We start from the raw sequence: 21,092 nt of genomic DNA, 5'->3' as shown, positions 1-21,092 counted from the left end.
GGTTCAAGACTGGTGGGCCCTTACACAGACAGGCAAGGACCAGTGAGCAGACCTAGGCTGAGAACATATAGGAAGAGTCACTGGGAAAGAGAGACTGGGCAGTTTGGGTTATTGTGCAGATAGCCTAATTGTTTAGGACCCCAGGCCTATAGTAGAGGGTGGGCCTGGTTTTCCCCCTGTGTTGCTACTTTGTACAAGGGGAAGAAGGTACTGATGGGACCCTGTGAGGGCTGGAAGCTGAGTCCAGCAGAAAGGCTGCAGACTGTTGTGCAGTTGGAAGGACCCTTGGAGAGATGAGCTGGGTAAGAGTCTAGGGTGGAAGATTGGTTTTGTATCCTTTGTGTCTTTGACTTTGAAAGATGTGAACTCATGGTGTAGCTGAGTGGTTTTCAATCTCTTTTCATACGTGGACCCCTAAAACATTTTGAATGGAGGTGCGGACCCCTTTGGAAATCTTAGACGACATAGCCTGTGTGCCACCAGGTGTCCGTGGATCACAGATTGAAAACCACTGATGTAGCTAGAGGGCTAATCTACCTTACTGCTCATAACAATGAAGCTCCTGCACTGTGGATGACTGCTGAGAGGGGAAAATGAGGCACTAAATGAGCCTGATGCCAGTCCAGGTAAGTCCCTCCTAAATTCCTATTTCTCTCCTTCTTTTACTTTTTCTTCCCTTTTTTCAATGAAAATGGTAGGAAGGAATTAAAAATGAGGCAATTTCTGGGTAAGGAGAAGAAACCTTTTTTGGGGGGTGGGGGAGAGTGTCGAAAACCGAAATAAACAATTTGTTTAATGGCAGGTCCATGAAATGGCTACTGGGTTGTCTAATCACATGGCTGGATCTTCAAACTAGGAACCTAAATCAATTATATTGCAGGTGCCATTATTTTGCCCGGATGTAATTATACCCAAACTGGGGCATGGAAACTGAAGCATAAGCACCCCAGGTGCTAATCTCTCTAGGGCACAAGTTAGCCCTGTTGTGTGGGAGGAACAGGAGGACACTTGTGCTGACATTGCCTAAGCTCTACTTGTTTGTAGAAGTAAAATTTAGCCATTTGCGGAGGGCTAGAGTGAGGCCTGTGCCCCACTTAAATATTAGTTATGTTTTACTTTAAGGGCTTAAATGGTACTTAATTAGTTCATAGCCCCTCAGCTGGCCTCCACAAAGGGCTGAATTTCACTGTGGAGGAGTAGGGGACTTCGATCTCCAGTGTTGCCAGATCAGCACGTTCCACTCATTTTAATGTAATAAATCAACTATATGACATTATACTGAACTCTTGTGGAATTGCAGGACTTGTACAAACCTTCTTTCTATTTTTGCCAATACTATATATGTGCTGTATGTTGGATAGAGAGGCATGATCCAGTGCCTGTTGAAGTAAATGGAAAGAATCCCACTTACTCTGGGTTTTTCATCAGGCTTATAGATGTAATGCAACACACAAATCCATACCAACTGCAAGGCCTGTTACGTTCTGTTCTTGTCGTATCCGATCAACTAACATTCAGGCAGAGCAAATCACCTCCAGTGATGGAGTTACACAAACCCCTGTACCAAACTCCTTTTAGGCTGACCTATGGCCCTGCCGCGTCTCATTTAAAATTCTGATTCTTTATAAGCCCTCATTATTCATTTTATTTGTCTGAGGCATTCTCTTGCAGCTTACTGTTCTTCTGCACATTCAGAGAATACAGATGAGTACCCTTGAGTAATCCGGCATTGACAAAAAGGGAAGGCTTGCTGTCAGAGCTCTATAGTAGCATACTGTCAGGGTGGTGACAGTGTGATCACAACTGTGTTTCAAATGGCGTCCTGTTGGATGATAAAATCTTCCGTGTTGAGGGGGGAAAAAAAAGCCAGCTCCATCCTCTGTTACATTTTGCCCTATTTAAATGTCAGTCCCTTTAATCCTGGTAGTGACAAATATAGAAAAATGCACTTGCTATTAAATACTTAGTTGGCTAAAATGTTTATTAGCTGCTCTGAATACCTACATGCTTAACACATTCAGTACTGTTGTTTTTAGTAAGAGAATCCTGATGCTCATAGAAGAATGCAGAGAGTTTATAAATGCATTGCTCAGTACTGAATGTAATTGTGCAGAACGTTCATAGTAAGGCCTTGCAAAACTCCATCAGCCTTCATGTTCATCTTATAGCAGCAGTCCTGAACTTTCCTGAAAGATGTACTGAAAATTTCAGTAACTTTTGGATCAGCACCTCCTTTCATGCATGGCGATCTCCCCACTGCCACTCCAACCCTTCAGTCATCTTCGGCCAATAACCTTTTAGAATTGCTTCTCTTGCTTTCCGGGACGTCTCTCAGCCCCAGATTGCTAAAGGGGCGGTAGAAGCAGCGGCACTTCAGGAGATGCCCTGCAGGGTTCCTGAGAGCTCTGTGGCACTTGTGCACAGTTTGGTAAGCTTGGGATTACACTTCATAATGTGCATAAAAATGAAGTACTGAAGAACCCAATTAAACAAATACAAACCCCACACAATTACTCGCTAAATTCTCCAGAACAAGCCAAAGACACTGGTCCTCCTAAAAACCAACAGATCAAACAATAATGAGCTGAAAGTGTGGATTACTTTAAAAAAAATAAAACCACCTCCATGTCTTTTTGACTCTGCCTCACTCTTGAATACATTGTCCAGTTGGTCCCAAATGTTCTGGAAACATTCTATCCTCAGATAATATGGATTATTACGTATTGATATTGCCATAGTCCATATAGAAACCCCAATCAGGACTAAGGGCCTGTTATGCTAGACACTGTACAAACACACTGTATAAAGGGCAGGTCCTGCCCTGAAGAGTTTGTAATCTCCATTATGCCTGTGAAGTATCAGCTGAATTGGTTCATTTATGTCAGCATTAGTGGGATAAGAAACGGTGATGGAATACACTCCTGTATTCACACCCTACACACTATTATAATAATCTTTGTACAAGGTATGCCTTGTAGGGTATCATTTGACAACTCACAATTTGCTGGTCAGTATTATCCTGATAATATGTATGGCAACATGGTATGTGCAGTTATAAAATATCTCTATATGGTGTTATTAACACATGTTCCAAGCCACACAGCCCTGCCAAACCAAAATTGGCAAACAGGTCTGTCCCATACAAAGGAATGTGTGCTTGCTTTAATTTGCATTTAAGCAGTAAACAGAGTCATCAAGGAGGAAGGGAAAACAAAAAAAAGTTCATATAGGTGGAAAAAAACCAGCAGGGATCATCCTTCTACATAGACTCTGTCTCCTGGGTCTCAGCTGGAAATGTTTTCCAAGAGAGGTATTAAAACTATAAAAAGGAAGGACCAACACCCGGAGGGACCCCTGTCTCTCTCCCTACCCATCTCATTCTCCACACCTCAGAAGACAAAATGAAACAAATATTGGACTCTGGGAGAGAGGTTCTGATTTGAGAATTTGCTCAGCAATCTGCTGGAGCATGTTGTGAGAAAATTTGCTTTGCAACTAAGTTTCTTAAGTAGATACTAATAAGTGTTTGTTTTTTCTTGTAACCATTTATGACTTGTATGCCTCATTACTCACTTAAAATCTATCTCTTTGTAGTTAATAAATTTGTTTCATTGTTTTATCTAATCCAGTGTATTTAAGATAAAGTATCTAGGTAACTCTAAGGTAATAAACTGGAATATTATTCCCTTAAAGGAATAATGGATTTAATATATTTGTACTGCCTAGCAGAGTGCTGGGCAGTACAGGACATACATGTCTGGGAGAAAATCTGGAACTGGAGGCATGTTGGGGTCACCCAGCAGTATAATCAAGGCTGGTGAAAGCTAGGGGGGTAAGAGCAGCCAGATGGGAGCTTCTCCAGCAAGGCATTGTAAGGCAGCAAAGGTTGCAGGACAGAGATGACACAGTCCCTCCCTCCACCCCCACTAATCTGGTCTGTGCCTTGGTATGTTGCAGAAATGACTGTTTTGCACCTTGTATTGTCATGTGAAACTGTGCAAAGTAAAAGTCACATGCCATTCTAATTCAGTAGTATTGTACTCCTGCTCCGTTCTCGCTTGGCACAGGAATAAATGATGACACAGGGAGCAAGGCAGTGGAGAATTGGGCTTTATAATGGAGAGGTACTTTCAACCTTAACTGTGCAGAGCCTGGATGCTCTTTATACTATGCAAGGCAGTGGTAGGTCCTTCATCTAGAATCTTTTAAAAAAGAGAAATGGCTGCTGTCTCACAGAGCAACACAGACTTTAAACTGGTACAACCATGGTGCTTTAGATCAACTTATTCCTTTGAAAACTGGCAGGGGTAAAAGCAGAAAGAGCAGGATGCCTCGGGAAGAAAAGCTGAAGAAAAAGGAGCGTGATGCAGTTTAGACATGGAGGATGATGCGTGTAAGGAATGATGCAGTGTGCAGAGCTGTTGAAGCAATGGCTGAGTTTGTTTAAGGAGAGCTCAAATGCTATCCTAGGGTAAAACTCTGTGCAGTCTGAACATTTTCTGCTTTCTAGCTAAATAGTTGCTCATCCCGTCCAGTGTTTCCTGAACAGTCAGAATCTTTAGACATAAAGGAATAAAACAGGCAGCCGGAAATGATAGGATTTTATTTTTCCCTATGAAAGATCCACATGCAGTCAGGATTATGCACACGAGTCCCTGTCACACTGGACCAATCCCCAGTGTGACTGGGATTCATGATAAAACATGTTATCAGTTAATGTCTGCATATTAGAGTCTTGTTACTTATTTGTGGCAACCATCAGCGATGGCTAGTAGTGATATTAGTATTTTAATTTAGAAAGATACTTTTGATTTTGCTGATAGTGCAAGCAGGCTGTTATCATTTTAACAAAATGTATTACTTTATATTTTCACTATGATTAAACACCTTCAGCTCAACTCTTCCCTCACATGTCCTGGGGTAAATCAGGAGAACCTCAACTGAAGTCAGTGATCCTACAGTTGTGTAAACCAGTGTAAGGTGGAGGAAAATCAGGCACTTTGCTCTTGCACTCAGTTCCCAATCATGCATCAGCGGAATGGGTGTGGGGTGTAGGGTGTGAGTGTGGGGGTATTAGGCAGCGTGTGACCCATAAATGAAGTACCGGCTTCTCGTCTGCAAGTCTTGCCTGTATCTGGTGCCAAGGGGCAGCGACAGTATGGATGTGCTATGGGGTCCACGCAGATCTTCAGGGATTTGCCAGGTTTGGGTGGCTGGGCCTGAACTCTTTTCTGTAAGGAGTGTTTGATCAAACCTCACTCTTTGCATGGGGATCTCTGTGAGGGGATTCCGTGGAGAATGTTCTCCCCACAAAGCCCCCTCCTGCAGGTTTTAACATGTGGGTCTGATCTGGTCTTAAAATCTTTGCTAAGGGTTTAATAAACAGTATCTAAATGCATTAAGGTACTTCCACCAACCTATCTCCACCACAGAATGGAACAAAGGGGCAGGGTGTAGGTTGGGTGGGTAGTTGTAATTGGGATGGGGCTCGTGTGTGCAATGGCAGTTATGTCAAGTTGAGGTTGGCTGGATTCCTGAAATGTTCATTTCCAGATACTCATACAAAAATAAAAACACCTCCTCACCCTTGCCCACACACACACACACACACACACACACACACACACGTAGTAGTTTTTGTAAAGTGTTTAAATATTATCTGATTGGATTCCAGTGATAAACCTTTTAAATCTAAAATCATAATTTACAACTAGAGGCAATAACTGAAGCCAGGGCTCCACTGTGCTTGGCATTGTACATACACATTGTAATAGACATAAGAACATAAGAATGGCCATACTGCATCAGACCAGTGGTCCAGCTAGCCCAGTATCCTCTCTACCAAGAGTAGCCAGTGCTAGATGCTTCACAGAGAATGAACAGACGAGGGCAATTATCAAGTGATCTGTCTCCTGTGGTCCAGTCCCAGCTACTGGCAGTTGGAGATTTAAGGACAGATGGATCATGGGTGTTGGACCCCTGACCATCTTGACTGATAGCCATTGATGGGCCTACCCCCATTCTAATTCTTTATTGAACCCAGTTATACTTTTGGCCTTCACAAAATCCCATGGCAACGAGTCCCACAGGTTGACTGTGCATTGTGTGAAGAAGTATTTCTTTGTTTGTTTGTTCCAAACCTGCTGTCTGTCAATTTCATCGGGTGATTCCTAATTCTTGTCATATATAAAGGGATAAGTAACACATCCCTATTCACTTTCCTCACACCATTCATGATTTTATGGACCCCTATCATATGTTCCCTTAGTTGTGTCTTTTCTAAGTTGAACAGTCGTACAGTACCTGCCCCAAAGAATTCATAATGTAAATAGACCAGGCAAAGAGTAGAAGAAACAGACACACACACAAATGAATTGACTCCATCAAGGCACACAGCAGGTTGTGAACAGGACCCAGATATCCTGAATTACATGGCAGAATGCTGTTAATTGGACTATGGTGCCTATTACTCTTGGCTAATGAACATTTTTGTTGGGGAATATACCTCTCTATTTATATATGAAGGCTTTATACAGAAATATACAAATTTTCTTCAGAGTCCTGCAGTGCACTTAACGCTCACTCAAGCAACATTTCCATTGCTGTTCTCTCACATTCTGTGGCCAGGTGCTGTCCTGATACATGTAACCATAAGTGCTGACTCCGCTGGTGCTCCGGGGCTCAAGCACCTACTGAAAAAAAAACCAAGGGTTGCTCAGCACTCACAAGCCACCAGTTGGGGGCAGGAGCACATACATGGAAACTGGAAGGTGGGAGAGCATCCACTGAGAAAAACGAAAATCAGAGCCTGTGTGTTTAGCATAAGATTTGGCCCACTGATAGCAAATAACTACAATGCAAGTGGGCCTAAACTTGATTAATGCAAATACATATAGAGTTGCCTTGTTAATAATAATCATAGTATGAACAGAAGCATGTTAACTGAGGGGGATAATGTTGGATAATGTACAAACATTTCTATTGTGTTTTCACTTGTTAACTTTCCAATGCATCCTGTTTGATCGTGTTGCATTGCATCATGGACTCCTCTTTTCTCGAAGCAAGCTTTTCTGTCACGGCTCTTCATATTAAACGCGTATTGGGTTTATTCCTCCTCCTGATTTACACGAACGTGAGAGTAATTCCCTTGAAGTCAATGGAATTAAACTTGTATAAAGCTTATGTGAATGAGAGGAGAATCAGGGCCATAATATTTAACAGTCCAATCCACCTGCTCTCCTTAATATCATAGCTGCATGTTTGCTCTCTGAACTAGCGTAAATATCCATTGTGTGTTCTTGTATTGAATGGAGTAGTCATCTATATAACATCATTTCTTTTTAAAATCCTCTCTCTAGATACTACCAGATACGAGCAGGGTTGAAACTTCCATCCAGGATTCCCCATAGACTGACTGCAACAGTTGTAGAGCAAACAGGTGAGAAATTCATAGGAAAGTGACCTGATGAGAGCTGGGTTCATTTGTTCAGGCTGGGGAAAACAGACTAAGTGAGAGATCATCCAAGTACAAATCTGGATTTAGATCCAGATCTGAACTTCTCCTGAAGCTCAGGGGCATTTAGAGACCATGTTCTGGTTTGGCCTGTTAAAGAGATGGGCTCCAGTTCTGAGGTTTTAATCTGATCCCAAACCTCATGGTGTGTTTGTGTGAGATGCAGAGCCAGATTCAATATGGAACCATTTCTAGGGTAGGTGAAAATGTGAATAAAACAACCCTCCTGGTTACTGCACATAGGAATGAGCAGTTTGTGCTCAAAGACATGAAATATAAAGTAATGACTGAAAGGAAGTTCAGATAAACAATTGGAAACTCAGATGCTTCTCTGAATTTCATCTGGGTTTGCTGAATCTCAAAAGGCTGCAAAATTGGGCCAGGAATGGTGGAATAAAATCAAAATCACCAATGTAAAAGCTTCCCTATGGTTTGCTGGATATGAGAATTCTCCATTTCCTACCCGGAACTATTGGGTGGTGGTCAGCACGTGGCCATGTTGCACTACAGCAGTGATGGCATTTCACCAGCTGCTAATGGAATGGCTATTGTTTATATAAAATATGACCAAATACAGCATGAAGTTTTGGCTGGAGGAAGCTAACCTGGACCTGAGTGCAGAGTGCCAAGCAGCAGGACCTGTACTGCAAGAAGGTTAGTATGGTTGCTCTGCAAGGCATCTGCAAGGACTCAGGAGAGCCCCTCCCAAAGAGTGGCACCGGCTGGGGAGGGAGCATAGTTTGGGACATGAGGAGTTGATGTCAACAACCCCGCTGCCGCTTCTACCCCAGCAACCCATATGGAGGTCTTGTGGATTTAAAGCTGCCCCTTCCCTGGTGGAACCTCTTGGGAGGGAAGCAATGGGAACACTCTCTCTTGCCCTCTGTCTCTCTTTAGGGTGTGGCCAGCATAGGAAGGTGCAGCTGGCAAACTGACCTGTAAATGGTGTAGCACTTTAGTGTCCTCCTGGACAAAGGGACACTAGGTCAGTATAAACAATGGTCTAATCCAAAATCCACTGAAGTCATTTGGAAGCTTTTCATTAACTCCTGTGGGCTTTAGGTTGGGCCCTGTTAGCAGAAGGCTGTGGCCTAGGCTGTTTCGCGCACAGCCCACAGCTAGTAGCAACACTACATTTAAAATCTAACTTTACTTTCCTGTTATAAAAAAGAATATAATGTAATGCAGTTGTGCATTTTAAACCAAGTGAATGAGCATGTTGTCCAGGAAACGGGTAAAACTACTTTCTTCCTCTCCTGTTTCTTCATTTCATTGACGGAGCACCTAGCATTTTCTTTCTCCTAACATTTGTGCATGCCTGAAAGTCAAATGAGACTGCAGTGTTTTCATTAGTCTTAAAAAACAAAAACAAAAAAAACTTTATAAACAGAAGGCAAAATGTATAGTGGTTACAAGATTAGCAGCAGACTTCCGTGATGCTAATGCAATCCAGGCAGGATTTTAATAGCTTTACAGGGCTGACATCAAGGCAGGCTGTATTTAAGCCGTTAAGGCTTTCAAAGATTCTTCCTTGGCTAGCTTTCTTAGGGTTTCATAATTGATTCATAAAGCCTGTGGAAGAACACCATTTAATGGGGCTGAAGGTTAAGCTAATCAGTTGGACTGCTAGACCGAAATAGAGGTTTTCCAATGGGATGGGGAGCAAGCAGATACCGGACACAGTATTGGTACACCATACTTTAAATGCTTTTTATTGATTATAAAACAAATCTTCCTTACTTTACATTTACATCCCAAACATACTATACCAGAGTTCAAGGTGAGAATGGTCCCAATGGCCAGTCCAAGTTTCTTTTGTTGGATAAGATCATAAGATGCAGGGAGCCAGCAAAACCACATATATATTCACACGGGACTCTGGATTAATAAATGACATAGATTTGCAGAAATTATAGGCATTTATTTATAGTTCATTTTGTCACATCATTGGTTCTTTGCCTCTGTTTTCTAGGCCTTTTACCTGCACAATTTGAAAGAGACAATTTTGGGCGGGCCGCCATGTTTTAAGGCATGCCATTGTCTTTAATTTTTATGCAATTTTACATTAGTCCATTTGGTGTTTCCTTTTCTGATGATTTTTCGTATTTTTCTCGAAACATAAGATTGTGTTTGCACAAAGAGTTCTAATAGTCCTTGACATTAAGTCCTTTCTTCGGTTGCTAACTTGCAATGCATCCATTTGATGTCAAGCACGTGTCACTCATACAAGGCCTCAATGACCTATAACATATTACATGGATATATGAATCACAATGTATGTTAATATAATATACATTCTGCCCTCTTGATACATGATTAATGCCGTTAATTATTGTATTATTTTATAACGTTGCAAGCAATTTAATTTTAGATATTACTTTAAAACTTTTTTTTTTTAATTTGGCAGTATGAGCATAGCATAATAAAGGTTAACAAAATTAGTAATGCAAGTAATATTACAATAGGATATAGCATTAAATGTAGAAGAGCTGTGACGCTAGGAGACCATTTTAAAAAAACATTATACCAGTGAGAAACTACCAGTGCTTCGCCTCCCCCTCCATTTTAATATCTGAGCATTGTGGATCCAAATGTATGTTTGTTTTTTTAGCTGAGCAGACTTAAATACATTTTTTGCATATTGCTTGATTTTTGTTGTTGTTTCCAATGTATTTTTAAATTGAAGGGCCAGTTTACATTGTTTTTTTTTAAACAATATTTTTTTAAATAGAGGACCTTGGTAAAGAATTTTATTAATAATGACCTTTGTTACATTACATTTACATGACTTAATTGGGCCTTTTTTTGTTACACTTTTTTAAAATACATGTTTTTTTAGTGGTTACCAAACAGATACACCCATTGCCTAAATTAAACACTTTTGTGCCATAGTGCACTTGAATAGTTTAAATGACATTTCTTTAGGGACCAATTTAGTTGTGGTCATTTACTTCGTTTTCACAATGCTTTGTTAATTTTATTAATTTATATTTTTAATTGTGTTTTGCTTAATTTTATTTGCCATAACTTTTTATTAATCATTTCTGGCAACAGGTGTTGCTGCTGTGTGTGTGTGTTTGTTTTTCCTTTCCTCTCAGAGTAGCTTAATTTTAATTAAAATTTATATATATATATATATATATATATATATATATACACACACACACAATTGATTTTATATATGAGAATTTTTGAACCATTTAAAAGGCCATTGCTCATGACTTAACCATTTTTTAATGTATTGAATTTTATAAGTTTTGCATTTGTATGCATTGTACACATTGAAGAGTCCTGTGGCACCTTATAAACTAACAGAAGTATTCACCCACAAAAACTCATGCTCCAATATGTCTGTTACTCTAAAAGGTGCCACAAGACTCTTTGCTGCTTTTACAGTTCCAGACTAACAAGGCCATCCCTCTGATACTGTACACATTGTACTTCTAGTATGGTTTTATTGTTAATTTTAGACACAACAAATAGATTTACATTTAGACACGTTTTTAAGGCTTGGACTTGTTTTAATTGGAGTTCCACACTTGTTATTCCTTGTTTCGATAATGCATCATGTTGTGTTACATAGAATCATAGACTTTAAGGTCAGAAGGGACCATTATGATCATCTAGTCTGACCTCCTGCACAAGGCAGGCCACACGGTAGCGTAGCTAGTGGGGTGCAGGGGAAGCAGCTGCTTCACCTCAGCACATTTTCAAAAAAGCCGTGCCTTAGGTGGAGTTACCATGGTGCCTGGGGCGGGGCCCATGCTCCACTCTGAAGCTTGGCCTGCCTGGCTTCCCCCAGCATGCTACATACCCTGCCCCTGCTGATCAGCTGTGTCTCCCAGCAGGAGGGAGACAGCTGATCCCACAGCAGGGAGGGGAGGGGAAGAACTGAGCTTCAGCAAGCTGGGCTCCTGCAGGCAGGCTTTGCTGGCTTCCCCTAGTGTGCTGCATAAACCCTGCTCTCTCCCTGCCTCACCGATTAGCTGTCTCCTAGCAGGAGGGAGACAGACAGCTAATCAGTGAGGGGACGGCAGGGGAGGGGGAAAGAACTGAGCTCCAGTAAGCTGGACTCCTGAGGAGGAGGAGAGGCTGGGGCCTTGAGGAAGAAGGGGTTGGTCGGGGCATGCCCCTATAGGGGGCAGGGGCACCCACCCACCAGCCAACTATTTTATGAGGCCCATGGGGGCCCACGAGCCATCAGCTGTTTGGTGGGGGTGGGGGCAGTAGGATAGCTAAGTAGAAGAGTGCGAATGCTTGCTGTTTGGCTGGTGGCCAAAAACCAGCTAATCAGTGAGGGGAACTGCTCCTGGAGCAGGGGGCTGAGCAGCTGAGGGACTCCATCTCCTTCTCCTACCTGCTTCTTGTTGCACTGTGGCAGGTGTGCTTTCTCTGGCTCTGCAGCAACAGCTCCTAACTTCTCACCCAACTAAAGGCAGCCAGTAACAGCAGCTGGTAAGTATATTTCAAAGGAGGTCTTTCTTGTGGTGAGTGTGGCTTGAGGGGGGACTGGAAACCCTCCAGGTGGCTGAGAGCCAACACCTGGCTGCTGGTGGGATGGCCATCTGCGTGCTGGGGGGCAGGGAGCTCAGCCAGAGGCATCTCCAAAAACATCCCCTGCACCCGGGCAGCTGGACCAGGACAGGCATTGGTGGGCGGGGGAAGGCGCATCTCCTGGTCTCCTGTGGGGTATGGTGTCTCTGCTTGCCCTCCCTGCCCAGGCAGAGATGCCTGCCTCTCAGACAGTGGCCATGTAGTGTGTTTGATTCCCCCTCCCTGGCATCTGGGTGACTGCCTCTTAGGCGGTCCGGGGTGGAAGGGAAGAGGCAGTGGGGAAGGGATGGGGTGGGAGGGTAGGAGAAGAAAACTGAGACTATCAGGGGAAAATCTTCATAGCAGCACAATCTCTGCCTTGGGGGTGTGGATGGAATTGTCTCCCAAGGGAAGGCTGGAACGAACTATGTGCTGCTGTTGTATGTGTTTTAGTTTAGTCCATGTGCTCTGGCAAACACAAGTCCAGGCACCATGTTGGGGGGCAGGGAGAGGTAGCCTGATTTTCCCTCTCCTATCAGGGGAAACCTGAATTGTCCCCTAAGGGAAGGGCTTGTGATCATGTTGGGAGGAGAGGGAGGCATTGCTGAGTCCCAGGGTTGAGTAATTCTCTGGTGATGGTTGTCATTAAGTTACTAATTGTCATTCACTTGCTGCACACAATGGCTGGTGATGGTTGTTTAACGTCCACTCAGCCATTTGGTCAATGCCTTGTTTCTTGGGAGTTGCCTTCTGTAACTTCTCTAATTTCATCCCACTCTCCTGTGAGTACAAATTCTGGTTCTAAGGACCTGGTGCCTGGATCCCATATTGCTTTGCACTGGGATTGGGAATTAGTGCCCTGACATGCAACTCACCCTCCTTTTCTATTGTGCTAGTGTACCTCCTGCTGTTAGTACAGCTATGTGCAGGTGCCCTTGTGTTTAGCTCAAACTTTGGACTTAGTTTAGTGGGGATGGACTCAGAGACTGAGAGCTAAACTGACACTACTATCCTGCTGTGTGGATCCCAGTGTGCTTGTACTGAGAATTTTTGTCATGCACATGTGGCTTTGTTTGTTTCATTGTGCTGATAGTGCTACTTCCTTGGTGTAGTGATGACATTATGCTAAGATGAATCGTGAAAATAGTGTCCTGGTGTGATCAGGGACGGCTTTAGGAAGTGCGGGGTCCAATTCTAACAGTTTCAATGGGGCCCCGGCAGGGATGACTAAAACAAAAAAACACTTAAAAAAACCCTTTTCTTTTCTTCCATGTATTATTTACTTTCCATGACTATATAAATAATAACAAAATTTATATATTACGTACATTGTATCATATATTAATTAGCTGATTTGCACTTTCATATTAGGAAAATAATTTGTTTTGATAGTTGTACAACTGATTTTCTTCACTAATGTTTATTTTATTAAAATTTATAAAATATTTCCTTATTAATATAAAATTGCCCCCTCCTTCCCACCCCAGTGCTGCCCGGCCCCATGGAAACAAACCCTCCTTCCCCAGCTCCGCCGCATCAAAACAAGGTTGGGGGGGGGGGAGCGGGAAGAAATGGCACACATGGAGTGACCAGATCACAGCAGTAAAATAGGACCTACCCCCTCCCTGCTCAGCCCCACCATCATACCCCTCTTCACCCCCTAGCCCCCCGCTGGCTTGCTGCATCCCTCCTAGTCAGTCCCCCACCCACCACTTGCCTCCTTTCACCTTCTCCCTCCCCTGCCAGAAACCCCCATGCCTGCCCCTAGAACTCCTGCTGGCTCACTGCTTGCCTCTTTGCCCACCTGCCACTTGCCTCCTCACCCTCCCACCCCAGTATAAAGCCTCATTCAAAGACCTAGGGGTCACTATATTACTGCACACAGTCAATTAGTGCAGTTGTAGATAAATCTCTGCATTATGCATTTTTGTATAACTTTTATATGACTTTGTATTGAACCTTGGTAATATGTTATGTTATAGCAGACCCCAAAGGTAGTGTAATTAAGGTAAAAGAAAAATGTCTTTTTGCTAGGAGTAGAATAAGATCTTCCTCCCACTTTGTAATCAGTTGCCTTGTTGAATGAATGAGGTGTGAATTAGGAAGGTGTGGAAGGCAGCACCTCCAGACAGCTGCAACCCTTGAAGAGGGGCTGGGAGCCAGACCAAGGAGAGCTTTGCCCAGGCTGAGTGGGATGGAGTTTGGGTGCTGGGTGCAGGCTCCGGGCTGGGGCACAGGGTGGGGTGCAGGCTCTGAGAGGGAGTGTGGAGGTGTGGGTGCAGGCTCTGGGGCAGAGTTTGGGAGCCAGAGAGGGAGTGATGGGTGCTTGGGGTGGGGGAGGGGAGGGGAGGGAACTGCCATCACATGTGGCTTCCTTTCTCCTCTGCTGCCCCTCACCATAGCCTTGGTGGGGAATGGGGCTGCCCCTTGCCCAGTGTTTGCAGGAGTGGTGGCTGGGGGGAAACCCAGTCAAACTCTGGTTTTACTCTTTCATTGATGGGTCACTTTAACCCCTTACACACCCTTTCCCACCTCTCTCACCCTCCTTTTCTACTGGGCTTGTTTGATCTTTCAAGTGGAGCCAGATGAAAACCACAAACCCCAGTGAGAGCAACAGGCTGGAAGGCTAGACTGAACCCACCACCCAGCCTAGTCCATCCCAGAGCCCAGGACTGAGGGCAAATGTTCCCATACCCCCAGGCCACCTGTTTCCACTCCTGGTCTCTCCCAGCGCTGCCAGTGATTCTGAATGGCTGCATCAGGTGGCATTTCAACCAGAATCTCCCCACCCACCACCCCCTGCTAAATTCACCCATTTTGCAACCACTCTGCACCAAGAGCACCTTCCTTCCCTGCCCCAGAGCTGCTGGATGGCTAGAAAGCTGAGCTGGGCATTTGACTGATCTGAAATATTATCATTCCCCTCGCTCAAAAAAACCTTAATATCCACACAGCTGGTGGGGGGGAATAGCCCCCCCCCAAGCCAGTCTAATTTATTGTTGTAGGGCAAACGAAGGAATCATAGTATAATGGAAATATTCAGCCCCTACAGCGGTCTTGCAACAGGGAAAGCACAGTTGCTGGGAAGGGAACTGATTTGGATAGGAGCCCTAGTCCCCTTCCTTATAAAATAATTTGGAGAGGGGAATCAGATCACTCTGTGCCTCAGTTTCCCCTCTTGCGGGCGGGGGAGAGAAAAGTCTCAGCCTGCCGTGTTGCAGACCTTTCGCATTCTCCCCTCTTGCTGTATTTGATTTCCTCCTCCAAACCTCCCTCTCTCTCTCACCTGGAATTCAGAGCACTAAGTACTGACTTGGGGCTTTTTTTTCCTGGGTTACGTCACATGATCCCGACTTTAGTTTTGAAACAGACAGAGGCAGGCACAAACTCACCCTCAAACAGCAACACCACGAAAACCACAAAACCAACCCAATATTACAAACCTACGGGGAATCACAGGGTCAAACACTCACCGCTGGAAGCCCCAGCAGCTGCTCAGATGAGTGAGGTCCACTGCAGAGATTCCTGTCTCCTACCGGACCAGCTCCCTCGGCGTCTCCTCCAGGTAAGTGCTGAGGGGAGGGGATGGGAAGGAAGGCTGCAAAGCACATGTGCCTTGTGCCTTCTCTCCCCTCCCCCCCCTGACCTGCAACACCCATGTTGCTGCCTCTGCCTCAGCCCTCTGCCTGCCAGCGTCTCTAGTGGCCTAGAAGCAACAGCTGCTGCTTCCAGGAGACGCAGAGCTTTGCTTCCAGGAGAGACGCTGCCGGCACGGGGCCCTCTCAGGCACGGGGCCCAATTCGGGGGAATCGGGCAAATCGGCCTAAAGCCAGCCCTGGGTGTGATGGTGTCACTCTGTGCTGTTCATGTGAATCTTGCATTTTTTTAGGCTGGGTTGGTGTAGCCCTGTTGTTCCCAGGAAATTAGAGCCACAAGGTGGATGAGGTAATATCTTTTATTGGAGCAACTTCTGTTGGTGAGAGAGAGACAAGCTTTGGAGCTTTCATGGAGTTTTCTTCTTCCTGAAGAAGAGTTCTGTGAAAGCTCAGAAGCTTGTCTCTCTCTCACCGACAGAGAAGCTGGTCCAATAAAATATATTACCTCATCCACCTTGATATATATTACTCGCCACCCATATTACCTCACCCAGCTTTCCAGGAGTGAGTTTTCCTGATGACATGGGAAGTGCTCTGACTGGTCCTGACTTTTCTGTATCAGCCCCTCTAGCTTGCACTGTAGCCCAGTACCTGGGGGCTGGGTGCCTGCAGTGGTGAGACTCTGAGATCAGAGAGTCACAGATCCAGGTGGGAGGGGAAGGGCACTCCTCCTCAGCCTCTCTCTTTTGCTGCCTCCTTTTCCCAAGTGGCCTCATGATGCACAGAGCCAGCGTGGCTAGGTGCTGCATTGGAGAGTCTCCCAGTGCAGCCCCACACCCCCTCTCCCCTATGTGAACCCCCAACAGACCCTGCCCACCTCTGTTCAATTGTCTCTCTTATGCAGGGGACTGTGCCCGCCCCCCTCACCCCCACTCCTGTGTACTGCCTGCTTCCAGGGGCCACAGATTGCAGAGCAGCCCCCTCAGGAGAGATGAGAGAGGCTGTCCCCCAGGTGCGTGCACAGTCCTACGGAGCACTGCTTTGCCCTGTTATATCCGAATTCGTGTTATATCGGGTTGTGTTATATCAAGGTAGAGGTGTAATTTGATAGGTTAGGTGGCGTCTTTTTTAATGTGTTTGCTCGCCCTGATGTTAGAACCTGGCTACGCCGCTGAGGCCACAGAATCTCACCCATCCACTCTTGTATCAAACCTGTATCTGAGCCATTGAAGTCTTCAAATCATGGTTTAAAGACTTCAAGGTGCAGAGACTCTTCCAGCAAGTGACCTGTGCACCACACTGCAGAGGAAGGCAAACCCCCCCCCCCCCAGGGCTTCTGCCAATCTGCCCTGGAGGAAAATTCCTTCCTGACCCCAAATACGGCGATCAGTTAAATCCTGAGCATGTGGGCAAGACTCACCAGCCAGACACAAAGGAAAGAATTCTCTCAAATAACTCAGATCCGACCCCATCTAACATCTCGCCACAGGCCATTGGGCATATTTACCGCTAATAGTCAAAGGTTAGTTAATTGCCAAAATTAAGCTATCCCATCATACCATCCCCTCTATAAATTTATCAAGCTTAGTCTTGAAGCTAGATATGGCTTTTGCTGCCATTACTCCCCTTGGAAGGCTGTTCCAGAACTTCACTCCTCTAATGGTTAGAAACCTTGGCTAGTCGAGGTTCCTTCCTTCAGGATAAGATCATAGAATGCGGGGAGCTGGCAAAAACACATCTATATCCACACGGGACTCTGGATCAATAAACTGCTCTGATTTGCAGAAATCATAGGCATCCATTTATAGCTCATCCCATTGTTTACTAGGCCTTTTACATGCACAATTTTAAAGAGACAATCCTGGGCGGGCCGCCATTAATCCAAGGCATGCCATTTCCTCCAAGTCGTATACAATTTTACATCGGTCCACTTGGTGGTGTTTCCTTTTCTGATGATTTTTCAGATCTTTCTCGAACATAAGATTGTTTTTGCACAAGGAGTTTTAATAGTCCTTAACCTTAAGACCTCGCTTTGGTTGCTAACTTGCAACGCACACATTCATGTCAAGCACACATCATTCATACCAGATGTGTGTGTGTGTGTGTGTGTGTGTGTGTATATATCTCCCAACAGGACATTCCTTTATTCTGTTGTTGCTGATCTGCCCAAATATATATAGAGATTTGGTGTGGATGTGGGTGTGTGTGGGGGGGGGGGAAGGGGAGAAATTAAGACATTGCAAGTTTTTATAATATGCACTTACGAAAGAAGCAGCCCAGGCAGCCCAAAGTATTATAAAATCATGAGTCAGAGCCTCAGAATTCATGAGATTGAATTTGTGGTTCTTTGTATTTGCCTTCTATTTTATTGAGGCCTTTGCATTCAGATTTTTCAAGGTTTCTCCACAACTAGGAGGGCCAGGAACTTTCTTTCTTCAAAAAATAAAAGCTGACATTTTCATTTCAGCAGCTGGGATGCTAAGAAACATTAAAAAATAACATGAGACTTGCAATAAAACCATGGGAGGTGACAACACTTAAGGTAGTGAGGAATGAAAGGAAATAGTATTTTCTGTTGCAGAAATAGCATAGCTTTTAGCTCCCAAAACTCTTAATGGAGAAATGAAATCAGGGACCAATCAAACTTGTGAATTTGAGACCAACCCTTGGGATATCCAGGAAGTTAATGTTAACTTACTTATAGAATGTAAATGTTAATATAAACATACATATATAATGTAAGGAATACATATACAGTCCTATTATTCAGGAAGGAGCAAAGCTGGTGATGCTTCCTGTTGTATTTTGTTGCAAACAAATCTATTTGGGAAAACCCCCACTGTTGGAAGATGTTGATCACAACATCTGGGCAGAGGGACCACTTGTGATTGTGAAATGACCTGCTGTGATGATCGGCCAGTTCATTCTGAGAGCCTGGAAGGTACTATGCCTCTAGATGTAGCAAATGGGTGATGCAGAAGTGCCACAGCTTGAGGGCTTCGCGGCACAGGGGAGAGGAGCAAGCACCATCCTGTGCGTTTATATAGAACATCGCTGCCATGTTGTCAGTCAACACAGATACACTTCTGCCTTCCAGATGGGCCTGGAACATTTGGCAAGCAAGGCAGACCACTCTTAGCTCCCTGACATTGATGTGCAGCGAAAGTTCTGCCTGGAACAGAGGCCCTGAGTCCTCCTAAGTGCACACCCACCCCATTGCCGACTCATCCGTGACTAGAGACATCGAGAGTTGGGACCTGGAGAAGGGCACTCCCGCGCACACCACTTGTGGGTTGAGCACCACAGGAGAGACTCGATAACCAGAGAAGGAAGTGTAACAAACTTGTCTAGGTGGTCTCAGGATGGTCTGCAAAAGCTGGAATCGAAGTCTCACATGCTGTACTGTATACGTACAAGCAGCCATGTGACCGAGCACTTTTAGGCAACCTTGAGCCATAGTCATGGGGTATCATGTTAGGACCTCTATGATGGCACCTATAGTCAGAAAACAAGACTCTGGAAGGAATGCTTTGGCTTGACCTGAATCTAAGAGAGCTCTGATGGGCTCTATCCTCTGGGTAGTGGTTAGAGTTGATTTCGGCACGTTCGGTATTAGCCTGAGCTCTTTGAAAGTCAGTCGTATGAGGTTAATGTGCTGTTCCACCTAGGGTTTTGATACGGCCCTTGACAGGACAGTCATCTAGATACAGGAAAACTTGTACATGTTGCCTCCTCAGAAATGTGGCTACAACTGACATGCATTTGGTGAACACCCGAGGGACCGCAAATAACCTGAAGGGGAGAACTGTGAACTGACAATGGGTGTTGTTGACCACAAAGTGGAGAAACCACCTGTTGGACAGCAAGATCAACACGTGAAAATATGCGTCTTTGAAGTCGAGGGTGGCGTACCAGTTTCCCAGATCCAGGGAGGGAATAATGGAAGCCAGAGAAACCATGTGTAACTTCAGCTTTTTCATGAATTTGTTGAGGTTCTACAGGTCCAAAATGGGTTTTAACCCGCTTTTGGGATTAGGAAATATCGGGAATAGAAACCCTTTGTCCTGAGAAACTCCTGAGGGACCTCCTCTACTGCTCCAGCTTCTAGGAGTGCTTGCTCTTTCTGTATGAGAAGTTGCTTGTGAGAAGGGGCCATGAAGAGGGATGGGAAAGGGGGGTGAGAGAGAGGAGGGGAACAGAATTGGAGAGAATATCCAAATTCTACAGTGTAAGACCCACTGGTGCGAGTGATCTGGGCCCAGGCCTGGTAGAAATGGGTAGATGATTCACAAAACAGGAAGAAGGATCTGGGATTGTGACTGGTGCATCACCTCTGGGCACACCTTCGAAGTTTGCTTGGGAGCTGAAGACTGCCTCGCCGAGCTCTGTAATCTTTTTCTGGGTTGAGTGGGTAGAATTGTGGTGGGGGACGAGGCTTAACATGCTTTCTTTGTGGGGCTAGTGTATGGAGCCCCAGGGATTTTAATGTTGCTCTTGAGTATTTGAGACTATGGAGCCTAGAGTCTGTTTGCTCTGCAAACAGACCCGAGCTATTGAAGGACACATCCTGAATTGTTTGTTTGGACCTCATGTGGGAGGCCTGAAACATGCAGCCACGAGCTCCTTCACGTGGCTGTCGCAGTGAACATCATGTGGACATCTGCTGAGTCCAATGCAGCTTTCAAGGGAGTCCTTGCAATAGCCTTGCCCTCCTTGAGGATGCCTCCAAAAGTCAGAGTGAGTGTCAGCTGAGAGTAACTCCTTAAACTTGGACAAAGTGTTCAAAGAGTTACAATTATAGCGGCTGAGGACTACTTGTTGATTGGCAATCTGAAATTGGAGCCCCCTGGTGGAAAAGACCTAATGGCCAAAGAGGTCCAGCTTTTTTGCCTCTTTAAATTTGGATGTAGGACTCTGCTGCCCTCGTCTTTCTTTTGCATTTGCCACTGCCACAACCAGTGTGCCCGGCTGAGGGTGGTTGAATAGGTATTCACACCTCTTGGAGGGTACAAAGTACTTCCTTTCCACACCCTTGGCCATGGGGAGAATGGAGATGGAGGGTTTGCCATAGGTTCTTGGTGGTATTCTGGATGGCCTTCATAAGGGTAAGGACCCTTTGAAGGACCCATCATGGGATCTGCTTCTTCTGACACCACCTCCACCTGGAGGCACAGATTTAGTGCTACCCTTCTGTAGCTCTTGGTGGGCTCTCTTGTCCATAGACGGAAATGTGGCAGATGAGCTCTCTGCTGCCTTGTCCGGGGAGGGAAAGGATGATGCACTTTGTGGCACTGGATCTTCTTGAACCTCCAACTTGCAGGGGTCCTCGCATACTGATATTTCCTGTGCAATGGCAGAGGTGGTACTGGCCCTAGTCCTGGCCTTGATGTCAGCCTCGGTGCCGGTTTCGACGCTGGGCTCTGATCCCTGTGGAGATGCCTGCACTGTGG

At 45.0% G+C, this 21,092-nt stretch overlaps 1 protein-coding gene across 1 annotated transcript in view; it reads left to right on the top strand.

Annotated features, from left to right (window-relative positions):
- Positions 1-21,092, top strand: part of FAM135B (family with sequence similarity 135 member B) — a 352,204-nt gene that overhangs the window by 118,148 nt on the left and 212,964 nt on the right. The window contains exon 3 of the mRNA XM_050940579.1: positions 7,359-7,438. Coding sequence (XP_050796536.1) covers positions 7,359-7,438 — 80 coding nt within the window. The remainder of the gene's footprint in view (positions 1-7,358; positions 7,439-21,092) is intronic.

This window comes from Gopherus flavomarginatus, chromosome 2 (genome assembly GCF_025201925.1).
Source record: "Gopherus flavomarginatus isolate rGopFla2 chromosome 2, rGopFla2.mat.asm, whole genome shotgun sequence".
Taxonomy (NCBI): domain Eukaryota; kingdom Metazoa; phylum Chordata; order Testudines; family Testudinidae; genus Gopherus; species Gopherus flavomarginatus.
The sequence above is the reverse complement of the archived record's forward strand: the minus strand, read 5'-3'. Positions and strand labels throughout refer to the sequence as shown.